Source organism: Mauremys mutica, chromosome 7 (assembly GCF_020497125.1).
Source record: "Mauremys mutica isolate MM-2020 ecotype Southern chromosome 7, ASM2049712v1, whole genome shotgun sequence".
Taxonomy (NCBI): domain Eukaryota; kingdom Metazoa; phylum Chordata; order Testudines; family Geoemydidae; genus Mauremys; species Mauremys mutica.
The window spans coordinates 44,170,337-44,191,085 of record NC_059078.1 but is presented as its reverse complement, the minus strand read 5'-3'; the positions used below and the strand labels follow the sequence as shown (position 1 = coordinate 44,191,085).

The window sequence follows — 20,749 nt, the reverse complement described above, 5'->3', positions numbered from 1 at the left end:
AATATATCCAACTACTGTATCCAGTAAGATATGTAGCTACTGGATAGTTTTCATAATCATCATATATACTTGCCTTCTTCCTTGTAATTTATTAAATGCAGAAAGCAGCACGACTCATTACTTGAAGACTTAGACATGATTGCAATTTATTACTGCAATACAATACTCTAGGCATGTAATGTACAGATGAGTTTTCATGAGCTACCAATAATAAAAGCAAAAAAGACACCTCTCCTTAACAGTAATCCACCAAAAGATCTGCCACATATCCCATCCTCCTACCTATAGATTCTGTGCTTGGATCAAGCTTGTCTCCACTACAAGGCACTTCAAATGTATCTTGGGAAAAACACAATTTCGAGGTACTGTGAGGTATAGACATTAGAATAATAGAATATTAGGGTTGGAAGAGACCTCAGGAGGTCATCTAGTCCAATCCCCTGCTCAAAGCAGGACCAACACCAACTAAATCATCCCAGCCAAGGCTTTGTCAAGCCAGGCCTTAAAAATCTCTAAGGATGGAGATGCCACTACCTCCCTAGGTAACTCATTCCAGTGCTTCACCACCCTCCTAGTGAAATAGTGTTTCCTAACATCCAACCTAGACCCCCCACCACTGCCACTTGAGACCATTGCTTCTTGTTCTGTCATCTGCTGCCACTGAGAACAGCCGAGCTCCATCCTCTTTGGAACTCCCCTTCAGCTAGTTGAAGGCTGCTATCAAATCCCCTTACTCTTCTCTTCTGCAGACTAAATAACGCCAGTTCCCTCAGCCTCTCCTCGTAAGTCATGTGCCCCAGCCCCCTAATCATTTTTGTTGCCCTCCACTGGACTCTCCAATTTGTCCACATCCCTTCTGTAGTGCGGGGGCCAAAACTGGATGCAATACTCCAGGTGTGGCCTCACCAGTGTTGAACAGAGGAGAATAATCACTTCCCTCGATCTGCTGGCAATGCTCCTACTAATGCAGCCCAATATGGTGTTGGCCTTCTTGGCAGTGAGGGCACACTGCTGACTCATATCCAGCTTCTTGTCCACTGTAATCCCCAGGTCCTTTTCTGCAGAACTGCTGCTTAGCCAGTCGGTCCCCAGCCTGTAGCGGTGCATGGGATTCTTTCTTCTTAAGTGCAGGACTCTGCACTTGTCCTTGTTGAACCTCATCGGATTTCTTTTGGCCCAATCCTCCAATTTGTCTAGGTCACTCTGGACCCTACTGCTACCCTCCAGCATATCTACCACTCCTCCCAGTTTAGTGTCATCTGCAAACTTGCTGAGGGTGCAATTAATCCCATTATACAGACCATTTATAAAGATGTTGAACAAAACCGGCCCCAGGACCGACCACTGGGGCACTCCGCTTGATACCAGCTGCCAACTAGACATCGAGCCGTCGATCACTAACCATTGAGCCCATCAATCTAGCCAGCTTTCTATCCACCTTATAGTCCATTCATCCAATCCATACTTTTTTAACTTGATAGTAAGAATACTGTGGGAGACTATTTCAAAAGTTTTGCTAAAATCAAGATATATCATTTATATACATATAAGGTCGTATCCCTCTAAATAGTTTGTGAAATCCTCTTCTAGTCCTCCCTGTCTTCTATGTTTCAGAAGCCACCAGAACTTTGCTGCAGCAGCAGCTGATATATGTAGCGAGGCCTTGAGTGTTATATGCACTTAATAGACATGGTTATTTGGACCCTACCATGCCTCTGTGCTTCCTTCATATTATGTATGTTGTGTAAAGAGCAAAGGACATAACAGATGTAGAGTTCGATTTTTCTTGCATACATAATCAAGACTAATCTCATGCTTTGTATGGGCTCAGACAAGACTGGCAACCTTCTAGTGTGTGTCCCCATATTTGTGTGTAAGTAAATCAGGCTATCAATTGCTTCCTCTCAATTCCTTGCTGTAGGGAGGTCAGGCTGACCTAAAAGATGCAAACCTGTGCAGGGCCCTAAGTAGCCATTGGAGTGCTTGTTGTGCTTATGGACAGACTGGTACAGAATGCAAAAAGCAGAAGTTCTTTGAGAGCAAATGAATCCAGATGAGAAGCCAGTGACAACTCATCAGTTAGGTTCTGCATTTCCAGGGACAGCATCAGGGTTTATTATTCTCATGAAAAAAGTGCAGTGTCTCAACAAGTTTAACACAGGTATTCTCCATTAAGGTGAGTAACAGTTATACCTTTTTTCCAGAGAAAGATTTTTCAATGGTCTGAGTCAAGTCATTGTTGATAAATGATCCAAGTGCTTCTAGCTCACCGATACCTTGTGGCTCAAAGATGTTTACATCAATCTGAAATATTTTATGAAAACAATTAGTAGGCCAGACATTGGAGGGTGGAATCACATAGCGGGCCACGTGTAAAGGATGTTCAGCGCAAATAACTCTGTGGGCAGACCAGGGGAGTTTGTAAGGGAGCAAAGTGAGGATGATGGTGGAGCCAGCGAGCAGAGCCTTCAGGAGCTGAATGGGCTGTCCGGGCACTGCAGCTGCTTGTGCCAGTCCCAATAACTGCCTTTGAGGCAGCTGTTTAGTGCAGTGGTCCCCAAACTGTTGGGCATTCCCCACTAGAGGGGCATGGCAGGGCCTGGGCCAGCCCCCACGGAGGGGTAGGGAGGGAGCGCCTCCCAGCTGGGACTCCTGGACCCTGCTCCTGGCCCTTGGCCTGGGGCCGTGGTCACATTCCAGTACTGTTAAGGGGAGGAGTGTGAGAGGAAAAGTTTTGGTACCCCTGATTTAGTGCTTATGCAGCTGCCAAACTGCAACTCCTCCTCAAAGCAGAGTCTACAACTCTGTGCCTAACTATCATATATATGTACATATGATATATAGCTAGATATCAGCTAGAGCAGTGGAGAGAGGGCATCTGGGGAAAGCCTCTTCCACTTTGCTGTTCTAATGGGACTTGAGGAGGGCTGGGTCCCTCCTCAGTTAACTGATGGTCAGGGATATTTTTTGGGTTGCACGGCCCACACAGAAAACTCTTGGCTAACAGGCCAAGAAGAAGGGATAGCACCTTCCCCATCCCTTCACCAGCAACTGGACCAGGGCAGAAATATAACCCATAGCTGATTCAGTGCGGCATCAATCCACTAATCATGCATGGGTTTTAGTGTTAAACTAGAAAAACAAGCATTTTCTATTAAAAAGATAGATATTATAGATACTTGGATACCTGCAAATATTGTGGCTGCAATTATTGATTTTAAAATATATGATCATTCATGTGCAAATTAAGCCTGATCTCATGTCCCTGTGAATTGACAGCATGGTCCTGGATGTTGTAATGGTTGGGTGCAATTGCTGTGGAATAATCAGCATAAACTGTGGCCACCACAGTTGTCAGTATAAATCAAGCTTAAGCAAACACAACAGGCTGTATAATCACTGGAGCCAGCCACAGGAGGGAACCTTGATCACATGCATTTGTCAATGCATTACAATAACTTCCTCTTTCATATTGTTTTGCAACAGCTGTGGAAAAAAATGAACAGAAAACCTTTGATAAAGGCTGCTCAGACAGCTGAAACATTAGTTATTTGTTCTTGTACTCACCTTTATTAATGGTAAATGGATTTATCTCCTGGAGCACACAGCTTAAGATATACACTTAGCTGGCATTCCCTAGGAGCATTCCCTTCTTCGCCCACTGTTTCTACTAGAGTTTTTAACTGCTCTGCATAAACGCTGCTGAATATAAATGAAATCCCAGAACAATTTACCTGAAATTGTTTGACTAGCTGCTTCGGTTTTACTTTAATCAACATCTCATATTTTCCCAAGTGCCGTTTCAAAAGCTCCTCATAGGTGAGCTCAAAAGTGACTTTGCTGGCTGCTGCAATGTTGACTGAAACAGTGAACTTTTCAGTTTTTCTCCCAGAGGCCCTAGAAATGTTAAGCGAAATAACCACAGATCAGAAAAAACACCAATATAAGAATCCCCTGGATGCTTTTTCTTATCAATAAGAAATTGCTGTCACTGTACAGCATTATACTAACCATTAAATATTTTCCCTGGCTTCATTTGTTTTAAGAATCAATATGAATGTAATGCTCTTGTAGTTTTTAACATGCCTAAAACTACAGTTTCAAATCTGATCTACACAGAAGTAAGTATTTTGAGTAGACATTCCTTGAAAGTAACTTGGATTGGCCAGCTAATTAAGAGAGATTTCATAGTGTGAACTAGAAAGCACTGAGAATCTGGAGCTTCATCCTAATAGGTGCATTGCAGTCAGTAGGGGTTAAGGGTGCTCAGCATCTCACAAGAGTGCTCAGCACCTTGCAGGATCTAGTGGCTAGAGGTTACACTCTAGGACAGTGGTTCTCAACCTTTCCAGACTATGTACACCTTTCAGGAGCTGGATTTGTCTTGTGTAGCCTCAAGTTTCACCTCACCTAAAAACTACTTGCTTACAAAATCAGACATAAAAATACAAAAGTGTCACAGCACACTATTATTGACAAAGTGCTTACGTTCTCATTTTGTCTGTATGAAATTGTATTTTGCACTGACTTTTGAATGTTATAATTCTTGACATCTGATTTGTGTCCATTTATTCTTTTGCGTAGAGACTGTCTGGTTTTGCCAATGTACATGGCAGAGGGGCATTGCTGGCATATGATGGCATATATCACATTGGTAGATGTGCAGGTGAACGAGCCTCTGATAGTGTGGCTGATGTGATTAGGTCCTATGATGGTGTCCCCTGAATAGATATGTGGACAGAGTTGGCAACGGGCTTTGTTGCAAGGATAGGTTCCTGGGTTAGTGTTTTTGTTGTGTGGTGTGTGGTTGCTGGTGAGTATTTGCTTCAGGTTGGGGGGGCTGTCTGTAAGCGAGGACTGGCCTGTCTCCCAAAATCTGTGAAAGTGAGGGATCATCCTTCAGGATAAGTTGTAGATCCTTGATGATGCACTGGAGAGGTTTCAGTTGGGGGCTGAAGCTGACGGCTAGTGGCATTCTGTTACTTTCTTTGTTGGGTCTGTCCTGGAGTAGGCAACTTCTGGGTACTCTTCTGGCTCTGTCAATCTGTTTCTTCACTTCAGCAGGTGGGTATTGTAGTTGTAAGAACGCTTGATAGAGATCTTGTAGGTATTTGTCTCTGTCTGAGGGGTTGGAGCAAATGCGGTTGTATCTTAGAACTTGGCTGTAGACAATGGATTGTGTGGTGTGGTCTGGATAAAGCTGGAGGCATGTAGGTTAGTAGAGCGGTCAGTAGGTTTCCGATATAGGGTGGTGTTTATGTGACCATCCCTTATTTGCACTGTAGTGCCCAGGAAGTGGATCTCTTGTGTGGACTGATGCAGGCTGAGGTTGATGGTGGGATGGAAATTGTTGAAATCATGGTGGAATTCCTCAAGGGCTTCTTTTCCATGGGATGATGAAGATGTCATCAATGTAGCATAAGTAGAGTAGGGGCATTAGGGAATGAGAGCTAAGGAAGCGTTGTTCTAAGTCAGCCATAAAAATGTTGGCATACTGTGGGGCCATGCGGGTCCCCATAGCAGTGCTACTGACTTGAAGGTATACATTGTCCCCAAATGTGAAATAGTTGTGGGTGAGGACAAAGTCACAAAGTTCAGCCACCAGGTCTGCCGTGACATTACTGGGAATATTGTTCCTTCCGGCTTGTAGTCCATCTTTGTGTGGAATGTTGGTATAGAGGGCTTCAGCCATTTTGTTGCCCCCTCACCCAGTTCTGAGAGAAACCTTTGTAACTTTTCGCAGTCTGCTTTGGACTTAACTATCTTGAGTAGTTTTGTAACATCTGCAAATTTTGCCACCTCACTGTTTACCCCTTTTTCCAGATCATTTATGAATATATTGAAAAGGACTGGGGGACACCACAGACCCCTGAGAGACACCACTATTTACCTCTCTCCATGCTGAAAACTGACCATTTATTTCTACTCTTTTTTCCGTATATATTAACCAGTTACTGGTCCATGAGAGGACCTTTCCTCTGGTCTCATTACAGTTTACTTTTGTTTAAGAGCTTTTGGTGAGGAACCTTGTCAAAGCATTTCTGAAAGTCTAAGTACACTGTATCCACTGGATCACCCACGTCCACCCTCAAATAATTCTAATAGATTGGTTCTAATTCTAATAGATGTGTTTTTCAATTGAGATAGCTGTCTTGATGTAAAAACCTGGTGGAGACAAGGCACAGGTCATTTTCACTTTGATGTAACTCACCAAGGTCAACCCCAGACAGGAAGATATAAGATTGACTTAGCTAGCTATATTCTTTCCCTCATATGGGGTTGACCTCAACTACCTACACCAAGGTAAACACTACCTGTGCCCTGTCTCCACTAGGATTTTTAAACCAAGATAGCTATCTTAAGTTACCGGTCTAGTTGTAAATGCACACCTCTTTTTGCAATGACTATATAGATAACACAGAGATGCATGTGGTAGAAGACCTGAATAGGATAGAATACCAATTCCCCAAAAGAGTTAGGAATGACAATAAAATGGCCAAAGCACAGAGAACAAAGTTTAAATCCAACCACTGAATGGCTGGAATGAGATTAAATTTGGTCTCTTAACACCATTTCACACAATCATACATCCAACTGTCAAATAATTGCCACGTGATATTTAAAAACATTAATCTTGTCAAATAGGCACTAAGATACTGTGGTGGTGTTCTCAGTATAAATGCCTATATTAGATTCAGCAGATCATTGCTAATAAAATATGTTATTCAGTTTACACCTCCCTATGAGGCAGGAAAATATTAGTGGTGTGATGAGACACAATTAATGTTTGTCAAGTTTGGCACTTTGCTGAAGTCCCCAGGTAAAAGGAAATGCAGAGTTAATTACAAAATTAATGCCATATCAGGATGAATAAGAAAAATGGTTTCTTCTCCGAGTGATTGTCCACACAGATTCCACTCTTGGGTTTCACGTGTCCCATGCATGTAAAATCAGATTCTTTTTGGATAGCAATGCCCACTGGGGCAGCACCTGCATACTGGATAGTCTTTGCACCCCCCACCAGACGGCATATAGGGCAGTGCAGGCCCAACTGTCCCGCCTTTCCTTCTTACTGTTCTTGGCAGCAAGACAGAAATCCTGTAGTGTTCACTTACTCTGACTACCATACAATCTTTTGTTTGGGTAGTTAATAATGGTTAATATAGTTAGTATACTTATTAGTTTTTTGTTTATGCCCATTGGCAAATCCCCTCACCCTCCTAAAATTTAGAATAGGTTTGGGGATACCCTTGGTGCTAGGACTCAGGACTCATAGGGATAGCCTCCTGTTGTGAGGCTGTTATCCTGCTCAATGCTGGGCATTCTAGGTACTACTTCTGCCTTGGCCAAGGATACATCCTTGGCAAACGATGGATCTGCTGTTCCTTCTCCAAGAGAATGCAGCAAGAGAGGAAGACCCAGCTCAAGCCCTGTCTTGTAGAGTGCTTGATGAAGGCCTCTTCAGAGCCTGAGGTGAAAGATCCCCAAAAGCCTGAACAGTCACTTTCGGCTAGTGCTCCTGTGAACTGCAGCTCTGCATCAAGCTGCCAGGCTCATTCTTCATCAAACTGATCAAAACCCCTCAACTACTAAATCGGGCAGAGCAGACAAGTCTTCCTCCACCTAGTCATCATTGGAAAGAAGTAGGCAGAGCATCACCCCCACAGTGAACATAGGCTAAGGTCACCCTTGCCAGTGACCAGCAAAATTAGACACAAAAACACATCTCTGTCTCTTATGCCCCTCAGCCAAAAGGTGGCTAACGGCCCACATCAGGATCCTCTGATACCTTAGCACCACAGGATGGTCCATATATTCTCATGATATTGCCTGCGACGATGGTGTGCACTTCCCCTAGTACTAACTCCTTGGCACCAACAACCTCGGCTAGTGTCCAAATAAACATTTTGAATTATCAGATGTTTCTGTCAAAATACAACTATATGTCCTGGGACAAGATATCACAATGCATAGAGCAGTTTCCTCAGGAACATAGGGAGAACTAAAGTCTCTAGCATCTGAAAGAGAGCTAGTGGCCCAAACATCTGTGCAGGCTGCTTTAGATGTCTCTGATACAGTGCCACATACAATAGCCACTTCCATTGTGATACACAGGGCTTCACAGTTCCAATCTTCTGGAATACCTAAAGAGGTCCAAATGATAATCAGACCATTGGGTCCTGGAAATTACAAACAAGGGGTATTCTATCCAATTCCAGTCCCTTCCTTTCCCTGGCCTTCTTCAGGGACCCTCTCATGAGATACTGTTAAAATAGGAGGTGAATTCTCTTCTGCAATTCAGAGCATTGGAATACATGAAATGCAGAGGCAAGGGGTTCTACCCCCATTACTTTTTAATCCCAAATTAAAAGGGAGGCTGGTGTTCTACTCTAGACCTGAGACATCTCAACAGATTCATCTTTCATTTCAAGTTCAGGATGGTTACTGGCCTCAATTATCCCCTTGTTACATCTTCATGACAGGTTTTTGGCTCTCAAGCTTCAGGACACTTATTCCCAGCTGTCTGTATACCCGGAACACAGAAAATACTTAAGATTCATAGTGGGAGACTCGCTACGAATACAGGGTGCTGGCCTTTGGGCTCTTCATGGCACTGAGAATATTCTCTAAATCCATCATCACAGCCAGCTTAAGACAACACAGCATTCAGGAAGACCCATGCCTGGATGAGTGGCTGATCTTAGGAAAATTCCCCAGCTGGTGACCAACTGAGTTTGAGTGATTTTAGGATTCTTCACCACAATGAGATTCAAGATAAAAATAAACAATAAACAAAAAAAACCCACAACACACTTTTGCCAACCCAAAGTAGAGAATAGGAGCTGTGTAAGGTTTGAGGTCAGCAAGAGTTTATCTACTGCAGGGGAGGTACCTGTGAGTACATAGTGAATCTCATCAATCAGCCGGCTCACCCAGAGATGTCTGCAAGAGCATGCCTCAGGCAGCCTTTGAATCACATGGCCTCTTGCATCTACATCACTCAGCATGCTAGAGTTCAACCATCTGCAAGGGTGGCTGAAATCCATGTATTTACGCAGCAAGCACCAGATGGACATGAAAATGAAGGTTCTGCAAGAAGTCCTCTCCTCATCAGATTAGTGTAAAGACCTGCTTTACGTGTGCAATGGAGCATCCTTTGGTGATGGATGCCTCCACATTCAAATGGGAGCTCATCTGGAGCATCTTCAAACACAAGGCCTCTGGTCCCCACAGAAAACTCATATTCACATAAATATCCTGGCACTCGGAGCCATATATCTCGCATGCACAGCATTTCTACTTTTGCTTCAGGGATCCAGCTGATAATGGAGAACACCCACAGCCATACATTATGTCAACAAACAGGGATGATCATGATCATTTTTGCTCCCTCACACTGTCTGTAGCCTTTGCAGATAGGGTTAAAGGTCCCACCATTTCCACCCAGTTTGTCTAAATGGGTATCTAACTGTATTAGATCCTATGATTAGATCGCTAGGTTAGATCCACCCATGTAAGCTAGAGCTCATTCAATTTCCAAGACCCACCCTCCTTCCTTGCTTATACAGACTTGGTCAACAATAGGATTCCATGTTGGCAAAAGAGCTGAGGAATGGCTGAATCTGCTCTGGCCTTTTATGCCCTGGAGTGAGGATGTGAGGATATCCAGGGCACAAGGGCAGCCCAAGCGGACACTGCTAGCCAAAAATAATCCAATTTCACATACATGTGGTGCTTGCACATCAGAAGTGGAATCTGTGTGGACAACACCTCTCAAAGAACCACAGTTATTGTAAGGTAAGTAAGTGCTCTTTTGTATATGCTTCTCAAATTACTCCCATGAAACACAGGAACACACTTTTCCTATGGGACTGGAAGTGAATAACGATGCTATAAGGGTGTACACGCTGATCTGAGTCTTACTTGACTAGACCTGCAGTATGTCCATGTGAAACCGCCTTCTCGTACTGCTTTTTGGCAGCTTCTTTCTCTTTTATATTTCCAAGATAGGTGATGCCATCAATTGTCCTGCAGATGAAACAAAAAAACTGGGTGAAGATAAATGTATCTATATTTTACAGGCAAACCTTTTGGCCTGACAGTTTTACAATAGGTCATTAGTACCAGATTTGCACAGAGACCCTAGTCAAGTGCTTGACAAATTATCATCCTAATACATATGTATGAGCTGTATTTAAAGCAGTCTGTTGAGTATAGGATGGTTTATTTACTAGGCTCTTAATTTTAATAGAATATTTTTCTTTTTAAACAAACTCCTCTGCTTCCAGGCAAACCTCTTATGCTGGCTGCAAACCTTATGTTGGTTGCAGCAAAGCAAACATATGTTTCTAGGAGGGAAAAAAAGAAAAGAAAAAAGAAAATTAATTATTTAACTTTGTCATAAACAGATAGTTAAGGGTTAAGGTCTCTTTTACCTGTAAAGGGTTAACATGTAGTACCTGATGACCACCTGAACAGAGGACCAATCAGAAACAAGATAATTTAAAATCTCTGTGGAGGGAAGCCTTTGTCTGTGTTCTTTGTGAGAGCTCTCTTTGGGTCTAAGAGAGGTCAGTCATGTCTCCAAGTTCTCCTGGAGTAGTTTCTACTATTTAATAGTAAGTATTAATTAGAAAGGCGAATTAGTCTTATAATTTGATTTCTACATTTGCAATTGTGTGTTTTGCTGAATTTTGGGTGGATTCTCAGGGAAAGGGGAGGGGGAGGTATCCCTCTGTAGTTAAATCCCGGTGTCTCTCCTAGGAAAAGGGAGGGGGGAGGAAGCAGGGGGAATGGTTTATTTCTCCTGGGTGTAAGAACTCCATGGATTTGGGGCTCTTGGAATCCCCTAGGATTTTGGGGAAGGACTGTGTCTCAATCCACATACCTGATTGAGTGGTGGCAGCTTTTACTAGATCTAATCTAGGATTTTAGTTTAGAGGGAAACCAGTGCAGGTCCCCACATTGGAACCCAACAGCTCTAAGTGGGGGTGAGACCTATGACAAACTTCAATTAACATAATCAAATATCCAATGTTTTGCACACTCATTGGCTGAAATACTTCAAGCGTGAAGCCTTTAGTTTTAATGCTGTAGATCTAGAGGTGCTCTTCTAGTGCACATATCTAGGATCAGATAGGTGTTACATTGGCTGTACATTGCACAGACATAAAGCCCCAAAAGGGCTTCAGGTATATTTGTTCTTCTAGAAATTCCCCAGTGAAAAGTTTTTATCTAGGAGAGACATTAGTCATTTTCATGAAATGTAAATTCATTCTAAATTGTAGATTAAATTAAAAATAACCCAGAATAAAACAAACATTTTTGGAGCAGACAGAATTTCTGAGACTGGGGCTTAGCACTGTAAATCGCATGACACCGCTCTAACTATAAAGATGCAAGGTAGCTATAAAACACTAGCCCCGCCCTTACTCCTGGTACACACATTTTTGCTATGGTATTTCTAATACCTCTGACAAACAAAGAGATTGAAATAGCACCAAAAGAAAGCCAATGCTAAACAGTTTGGTCCATGTTTTCAGTGCTTCTTTTTTATTTAAATGTTCATGCTAGGGCTGTCAAGTGATTAGAAAAATTAATCGCGATTAATCGCGCTGTTAAACGATAATAGAATATCATTATTTAAATATTTTTGGATATTTTTCAAATATATTGATTTCAATTACAACACAGAATACAAAGTGTACAGTGCTCACTTTATATTTATTTTTTATTACAAAAGTGATTTGCACTGCAAAATAAACAAAAGAAATAGTATTGTTCAATTCACCTCATATAAGTACTGTAGTACAATCTCTTTATCATGAAAGTTTAACTTACAAATGTAAAATTATGTACAAAAAAACTGCATTCAAAAATAAAACGATGTAAAATTTTAGAGCCTGCATGTCCACTCAGTCCTACTTCTTGTTCAGTCAATTGCTCAGACAAACAAATTTGTTCACATTTGCAGGAGATAATGCTGCCTGCTTCTTGTTTACAATGTCACTTGAAAGTGAGAACAGGCATTCACATGGCACTGTTGTAGCAGGTGTCTCAAGATATTTACATGCCAGATGCGCTAAAGATTCATATGTCCCTTCATGCTTCAACCATCATTCTAGGGGATGTGCATCCATGCTGATGGGTTCTGCTCGATAACAATCCAAAGCAATGTGGACTGACGCATGTTCATTTTCATTATCTGAATCAGATGACACCAGCAGAAGATTGATTTTCTTTTTTTGGTGGTTCAGGTTCTGTAGTTTCTGCATTGGAGTGTTGCTTTTTTAAGACTTCTGAAAGCATGCTCCAAACCTCATCCCTCTCAGATTTTGGAAGGCACTTCAGATTCTTAAACCTTGGGTCAAGCGCTGTAACTATCTTTAGAATCTCACATTCGTACCTTCTTTGTGTTTTCTCCAATCTGCAGTGAAAGTGTTCTTAAAATGAACATGTGGTGGGTCATCATCCGAGACTGCTATAACATGAAATATATGCAAAAAGAACAGGAGTACTTGTGGAACCTTAGAGACTAACAGATTTATTTCAGCATAAGCTTTCGTGGGCTACAGCTCACTTCTTCGGATGCATAGAATGGAACACACAGACAGGAGTGGGTTAGTGTTTATAACTAGTGTTTATAAACACTGACCCAGGAACCTATCCTTGCAACAAAGCCCGATGCCAGCTCTGTCCACATATCTATTCAAGTGACACCATCATAGGACCTAATCACATCAGCCACGCCATCAGGGGCTCGTTCACCTGCACATCTACCAACGTGATATATGCCATCATGTGCCAGCAATGCCCCTTTGCCATGTACATTGGCCAAACCGGACAGTCTTTATGCAAAAGAATAAATGGACATAAATCTGACATCAGGAATCATAACATTCAAAAACCAGTGGGAGAACACTTCAACCTCTCTAACCACTCAGTGACAGACTTGAAGGTGGCAATTTTGCAACAAAAAAACTTCAAAAACAGACTCCAAAGAGAGACTGCTGAACTCGAATTAATATGCAAATTAGATACAATTAACGTAGGTTTAAACAGAGACTGGGAATGGTTGGGTCATTACACTAATTGAATCTATTTCCCTATGTTATGTTCTCCTCACACCTTCTATGGGTATCTCAATTATCACTTCAAAGGTGTTTTTTTTCTCCTGCTGATGATAGCTCATCTCAATTGATTGGACTCTTCCAGTTGGTATGCATACTTCCACCTTTTCATGTTCTCTGTATGTATAAATATCTCCTGTCTGTATGTTCCAGTCTATGCATCCGAAGAAGTGAGCTGTAGCCCACAAAAGCTTATGCTGAAATAAATCTGTTAGTCTCTAAGGTGCCACAAGTACTCCTGGTTTTTTTTGCGGATACAGACTAACACGGCTGCTACTCTGAAACATATGGCAGAATGCGGATAAACCAGAGCAGGGGACATACAATTCTCCCCCCAAGGAGTTCAGTCACAAATGTAATTAATGCATTATTTTTTTAACGAGCATCATCAGCATGGAAGCATGTCCTCTGGAATGGTGGTGGAAGCATGAAGGGGCATATGAACGTTTAGCATATCTGGCACGTAAATACCTTGCAATGTCAGCTACAAAAGTGCCATGCAAATACCTGTTCTCACTTTCTGGTGACTTTGTAAATAAGAAGAGGACAGCATTATCTCCTGTAAATATAAACAAACTTGTTTGTCTTAGTGATTGGCTGAACAAGAAGTGGGACTGAGTGGACTTGTGGGCGCTGAAGTTTTACATTGTTTTGTTTTTGAGTGCAGTTACGTTAAAAAAAATTTACATTTGTAAATTGCACTTTCATTACAAAGCGATTGCACTACAGTACTTGTATGAGGAGAACTGAAAAATACTATTTCTTTTGCTTATCATTTTTACAGTGCAAATATTTGTAATAAAAATAATGTACACTTGATTTCAATTACAACACAGAATACAATATATATGAAAATGTAGAAAAACATCCAAATATTTAACAAATTTCAATCGGTATTCTATTGTTTAACAGTGTGATTAAAACTGCGAATAATTGCAATTAATTTTTTTAATTGCGATTAATTTGAGTTAATTGTGTGAGTTAACTGCAATTAATTGACAGTCCTAACTAATGCATATCTTTTTTACATTTTACTGTGCCATTTTTAAATGAGAAGGCGAGTTAAATATAAATTGTGTCACTGTGCAGGTGAAAAAAACAATACAGCAAGTCGGAGAGTAGGGTTGCCAACTGTCTAATCACACAAACCCAAACACCCTTGCCCCGCCCCTTCTCTGAGGCCCCACCCCACTCACTCCATCTCCCCTCCCTGTGTCGCTCGCTTTCCCCTCCCCCCACTCACTTTTACCAGGCGGGGGTGTGGAAGGGAGTGTGGGGTCTGGGCTGGGGCTGAGATGTTTGGAGTGTGGGAGGGGGCTCCAGGCTGAGCCTGGGGCAGCAGGGGGTTGGGTTGCAGGAAGGGGTGTGGGGTGCAGGCTCTGGGAGGGAGTTTGGGTGAGGAAGGGGGCTCCTGGCTGGGGTAGGGAAGGAGGTGAGGGTGTGGGGTGCCTGCCTTAGCCCCGCTGCTGGACTTTTAGCGCCTAAAATCTTACAGTTTGGTTTTAGTAGCCTCTGGGAGAGGGGGCATGATTCTAGGAGACTCCCAGCGAAACCAGGAGGGTTGGCAACCTCATCGAGACAAGCTATCAGCAAACTACCTACATGCTGAAATTGGTAATGAAGGCCGTCTTGGGCAGCTCCACATCAAAAAACACTTCCTTAGACACACTGGCATGATTGACAGCTCGACTGGTGATGACACTGTGGGCAAATCGAGATGTCACTTTGCTGTCAATTTTCATGCTGTAGATTTCTATGCCATTGAAGATCTGAAGAATGAAAGAGAAACCCTGGTTACAGTGAAAAATCTGTGCTAATTATTCTAACTCCATTCTACAGACTCATGTGACAATGGTAATCACAGAAAGAGTAGCTGTCTTCCAATACGGGGAAAGGAACTTTATTAGAATGAGGAAAGCTAAGTTACCCCTATAGCTACTCTGTCTCTTTATTTAATATATTGTGTAATGGGGAGAGAGATAAGTGGGTAAAAGCCCTGGTGCTTGATGAGTTAAAGCTCCATCTACATTACAACTGCAACAATTTTTTTATAAGCAATTTTTTGACACTCCTCTAACCTTGTAACAAAAAAACATGGTTGGGTTGTGTCCACAAAATAGCTTTTTTCCCCTTACAACACAACCATGTTTGTGTGGCTGCATTAACCAGACTGCTTAGCCATGTTTGGACAAGCACATTCTGGAAAATTCTGGGCAGCTTGCCCATCGTACTTCAGCAAGAGACAGAATGCATGGGTGACATGCACAGAGAACTGCACCAGCAACACCCCGGGCAATGGATTCTGGGATGGTCTCCCCCACAGAGTGCTCAGAGGAAGGAGGCTCAATCAAACTGGCTACACAAACATGCTGGAGCTGGGGGTGCTGCTGCGCCCCTTGGCTTGAAGTGGCTTCCATCATATACAGGGTTTACAGTTTGGTTCTCAGCACCCCCACTATAAAAATCATCCCAGCACGCCTGTACACAAGTATGGGAGGAGGTCCTGTCTGCATAGCAAATGCCCCCAAATGCTAAAGAGTTACAGGAAAATAACCATGTGGTACCTAGTCTGCTGGGAAGGGGAGAAACACTGCTAGCAGCCATCATTACTGACTGCATATTAACTCTGTTTTATGTGGATGCAGAGCTCAGGTAGAGCCCACCAAGTCAATAGGTGGTTAAGGACTCTACATCATAACAGGGTCAGATATGCATTATAACTTACTTACAGACTTCCAAATGAGCCAAAGTCATTTCTGATAAAGGGATTTAAACCCATAATAAGAGCATGAGAAGTAACAGCACCTTTCACTCCAAAAGGCCTTAAACTCACCCTCTTGGGTCATGGGAGCACTTACCACATCACTGGTGCTTCGTTTCTGTAAATTAAAATAAAAAGAAATTAATATAAATTTCCCACAGCTATACTTATCTTGGCCATAGAGGTGAAGTAGTGGAGGACAAGTCACTCCCCAGCCAGCTCCTGCATTTATTTCTAACTGCTTACGTATATAGCTACTCTTCAGTAGAACTTCACAACTCATTTTTGTTTGCTGTGTTTTGTAACCAGGCTGCTCCCAGGATATTATAGACACATGGTGGGTGAGGTAATATCTTTTATTGGACCAGCTTCTGTTGGTGAGAGAGAAGTGTTTAAGCTTACACAGAGCTCTTCAGACCTGAAGACGAGCTCTGTGTAAGCTTGTCTGTTTCACCAACAAAAGTTAATCCAATAATAAATATTACCTCACTCACTTCACTCTCATTTTGTCATCCTGCTTGACCCATAATTCTCACAAGAAAGCCTCTGCAGTCCAGCCAACAGTGCTCAGCAAAAATGTAATAGGCTTGTTCTCAAAGCACTAGCAACTTATTTGGATAAAACATTATCTCTGCAGAGGGCCATACAGTCACACGCTGCTGGCTTTCCTGGATTCCCTTTGAGGAAAAAACAACTGATGGGAGGTGAAGCGAGTGCAATTAACTTCTGTCCCTACCCCCAGCCATGCTACATCCTCCAAGTAGACAAAATACTTGTCAGTCTAAAGAAAACTAAAAATATGAATTTTCTCTCCCACTATGACTTGTCCATTTAAACAACTGTTGTGGTTACCATCAAAACGTTTGTAATTGCAGTTGGGAGGTGAGACAGTGGTCTGTATGATCACAAACAGGTAGGGAAGTTTGAATATGAAAAAACTCATGAGGTCCACTTTAAGGAAAAACTGAGAAGCCCTGCTGCAGAACATTTACTACTAGATAGGAAGTATAAGAAATCACTAAAACTGAACACCACTTGTTAAATAAGGCCCTGAATCAGCAAACACTTTCCTAACTTGAAACATGAGCTGTCCCCTTGACCTCACTGGAACTACTCATTTCCTAAAAGGCAAGGATATGCTTCTGTGCTTTGTGATGTAATCGCCCTCATTTCTTAGGTGTTCATTTGCTGCCTTGCTAATTTGCAACAGTTATTAATTTACACTGGGTCTTCCCCTTCATTTATACAAATAGCATGTTCTATTGTATAATGTACAAAGGAGAGAGATCACATCAGCTATCTTCAAACAACTCTACTGGCTCCCCACAAATTTCAGTAGTGAATTCAAAATTGCCTTCCTGGGGGGTTTTGGTTGTGGTGGTGTCTTGTTCTAATAACCCCACCACCCTAGTCTTACCTCAGCCTAGCTCATAGCTTTGGCCCCTCATGATTCAGTACACACCAGCTTCCTTTATTGTTCTGCTAACTGCTGTTCATGCATGTCTGTGGTAGATAGTAGCCCTTGAAACAGAGCCTTTCCTACATTGAAGGGTGTTTGCCTGCCTGCCTGCCTGTGCTTAATTAGTAATAAGAAATACCTGACCCAAGCAGCCTGGGCTAGAAACAGCCTGTACAGCACAGAGAGTTGGCTACAAATGTCATAGCTGCAAGGAATAATCCATGGAAGTTAAAACCAAAGCTTTGGAAAAAGGTGGTGAAATCCTCCAGGCAATTAAATAGCTGCTGCTCTTGCGTAGTAGAAGAACAAGACAACCGTGGACATTGCTTTTGAACAGAGGAATAAGGTGCAGAACAGCCACTCAGACTGAGAGATGAACAGTCTTTTCCCTGCTTTCAAGATAGTTATTGACTGGACTGGCTGGTAGAGGTGAGCAGCATTTTGAGCTATGCGCTGCTAAATGTTTATACTGGGCTGCTGAGCTGTGCGTTAGACCATTTTTAAGCATTTCTTTGCTAGATTCATCTCTCCCTTGTGGATATTGTTAAAAAGCTTGACATCTTTAATGTTATTTGTAAATGTAGATAACTGTGTATCCCTGTGATATCTTGGGGTTCACCCCGGCCAGAAAGGGGCTTGGTCACCATCTGCCTCATAACCCTGGGTATGCTGTGGCTGTGCAGCTTTGTTCCAGAACTCTGACCCCAAGAGCCTGCCAGCAGCCAATAAGCCTCTCCCTGGCTTTGACCAATCTAACCAGGAGATCTTCAATGATCTAAAATGCAAAAAAGAGTCCTGCAAAAAGTGGAAACTCTGTCAAATTACAAAGGATGAATATAAACAAATAACACAAGTATGTAGGCACAAAACGAGTTCAAACTAGCTAGGGACATAAAGGGTAACAAGAAAACATTCCACGAATACGCTAGAAGCAGGAGGAAGACCAAGGACAGAGTAGGCCCATTACTCAATGAGGGGGGGAAGACAAAAACAGAAAATGTAGAAATGGCAGAGGTGTTTAATGACTTCTTTGTTTCAGTTTTCACCAAGAAGGTAGGTGGTGATTGGACATCTAACATCATGAATGCCAGTGAAAATGAGGTAGGATCAGAGGCTAAAATAGGGAAAGAACAAGTAAAAAATTACTTAGACAAGTTAGATATCTTCAAATCACCAGGGCCTGATGAAATGCATCCTAGAATACTCAAGGAGCTGACTGAGGAGATAGCTGAGCCATTAGCAATTATCTTTGAAAATTCATGGAAGACTGGAGATATTCCAGAAGACTGGAAAAGGGCAAATATAGTGCACATCTATAAAAACAACCTGGGGAATTACAGACCAGCCAGCTTAACTTCTGTACCTGGAATGATAATGGAGCAAATAATCAATTTGCAAACACCTACAAGATAATATAGTGATAAATAACAGTCAGCATGGATTTGTCAAGAACAAATCATGTCAAACCAACCTGATAGCTTTCTTTGACAGGGACACAAGCCTTGTGGATGGGGGGAAGCAGTAGATGTGGTATATCTTGACTTTAGTAAGGTTTGTTTGGGGGTATTGTTTTTTGCCTCCTGCAGTATAGGGTGCAGGTTGCTTGCTAGGGTTATCTGGGTATAGCTTATTAAATGAATTGCCTGCTGTTGCAGGGGCTTTGGGTATTGGTGCACCACAAATCATTCCTATTTTCTGCCCACGGTAATTGAGTCTTGGGAGGGCTGTAATACTTTAGTCTAATCCAGGTTATTGGGCTCAATACAGGGCTAACTGGGTGAGGTTCAGTGGCCTGCGATGTGCAGGAGGTCAGACTAGGTGGCTGCTTCTTGAACTCTGACACTCTCAGTAATTTTCGTACAGCATAAATCTTTCTTCGGGAATATATATTGTCAACTACAGTAGTTCCATCCCACATAAAACAATTGACCCGACTTTAAAATAAAAGTTACCTACCTTGATGATGTTCCTGAATTGTGCTACCACAAATTCAGCATTTGTAGTAGTTGCAATAGATGCCAACAAAGCATAAAATAAGACACTATCCATATTGAAAAACTAAAGTTCCAGCTCAGAAAAAGCAAATACCCCAGCTTAGTAACCTCACAGTAGGTTTGACGTTTACATTTAGTTAAATAGGAAACCAGCAAGTTCAAACAAACAATGGCCGGAAAAAGTTGTTTACCCAAAGTGACAGCACCACTCCCTATGTGGGGGAAGGGCTATATCACTTGAGGACAAGAGGTGTGAGACAAAGGCAGATGCTGCAGCAAATGCGGAAGTGGTCAGAGTGTGGGAGAAGCCCGTTTTCCCCAGACTAGGCCAGTTGGCATGGCACCACATAGGCTGAGAGGGAGAAATGGAGGGGAAAATCCTCCCCACCCCCCAAACCCCACGTCTGGAGAGGGAGAGGCAGGAGAGCAGCAGCAGAAAGGGTCAGTTAGCAAGACAGCTTAGTGCCAGGTCCGATCACCAAGTACTGCATAGGGACAGGGTGCTGGAACAATCTGTACAGTGGGGGTGCTGAGAGCCATTGAACCAAACTGTAGACCCTGTATATCATGGAAACCAGTTCATGCCAGGGGGTGCGACCCCCTAGTTCCAGCACCTATCATAGGGAGATGGGGGAAAGGAGGGAACATAGCCCCCTTGCCCCCATGTAGCAATCGGGCTGTGGGGGTTTCACGTTTTTCACGTTTTTCCAGCTGCTGGCAGCGCTGGGACAGTGGATTAGCAACCCCTCAAATGGTGTCAACAATCTCCAATTGACCATCGGCCATTATGTTTGTCAGTAGATTAAACATTTACCCAGATCCTTGCTGCAGCTTCTTAGGGCTAGTCTACACTTACCGTCCGGGTCGACACGGCGAGTTCGACTTCTCGGAGTTCGAACTATCGCGTCTGATCTAGACACGATAGTTCGAACTCCGGAAGCGCCGCGGTCGACTCCAGTACTCCACCACTGCAAACGGCGGTGGCGGAGTCGACCTTGGAGCCGCGGAGTTCGACCCCGTCGCGTCTGGACGGGTGAGTAGTTCGAATTAGGGTACTTCGAATTCAGCTACGCTATTCACGTAGCTGAATTTGCGTACCCTAATTCGAACCCCCTTTTTAGTGTAGACCAGGCCTTAGTTTGATGGTTTCTTTGACGGGGTCATCGCGAACCAATGGCCTGAGGGAGGATACGTGTTGTCCCATCACAGTTAACATGCTTAAGGCTCTGGTACACGTGCTGGGAAACAGATGTCATAGTGGACAGGAGGTGGCCTTGTTCAGGGCAGCATTTTTTGGCACTTTCAGGCTCAGCGAGCTTATACTGGAGTCCTGTAGGGACTCCATTGGAAGGTCTTTGGAACTGTGGGATGTACACTGGTGGGGCAAGCAGTGATACAACACTTG

General features: G+C 42.8%; 1 protein-coding gene across 2 annotated transcripts in view; it reads right to left on the bottom strand.

Moving 5' to 3' along the window:
• The window catches only part of LOC123374071 (inter-alpha-trypsin inhibitor heavy chain H3-like), a 56,088-nt gene extending 36,626 nt beyond the window's left edge, over positions 1-19,462 (bottom strand). For both annotated transcript variants that reach the window (XM_045023516.1, XM_045023517.1), the window contains exons 1-6: positions 19,307-19,462; positions 15,989-16,009; positions 14,733-14,899; positions 9,925-10,029; positions 3,735-3,897; positions 2,194-2,304 (exon numbers count right to left, since the gene is read on the bottom strand). In XM_045023516.1, the coding sequence (XP_044879451.1) occupies positions 2,194-2,304; positions 3,735-3,897; positions 9,925-10,029; positions 14,733-14,899; positions 15,989-16,009; positions 19,307-19,399 (660 nt within the window). In that variant the 5' untranslated portion in view covers positions 19,400-19,462. The remainder of the gene's footprint in view (positions 1-2,193; positions 2,305-3,734; positions 3,898-9,924; positions 10,030-14,732; positions 14,900-15,988; positions 16,010-19,306) is intronic.
• Between the last annotated feature and the right edge of the window lie 1,287 nt (positions 19,463-20,749).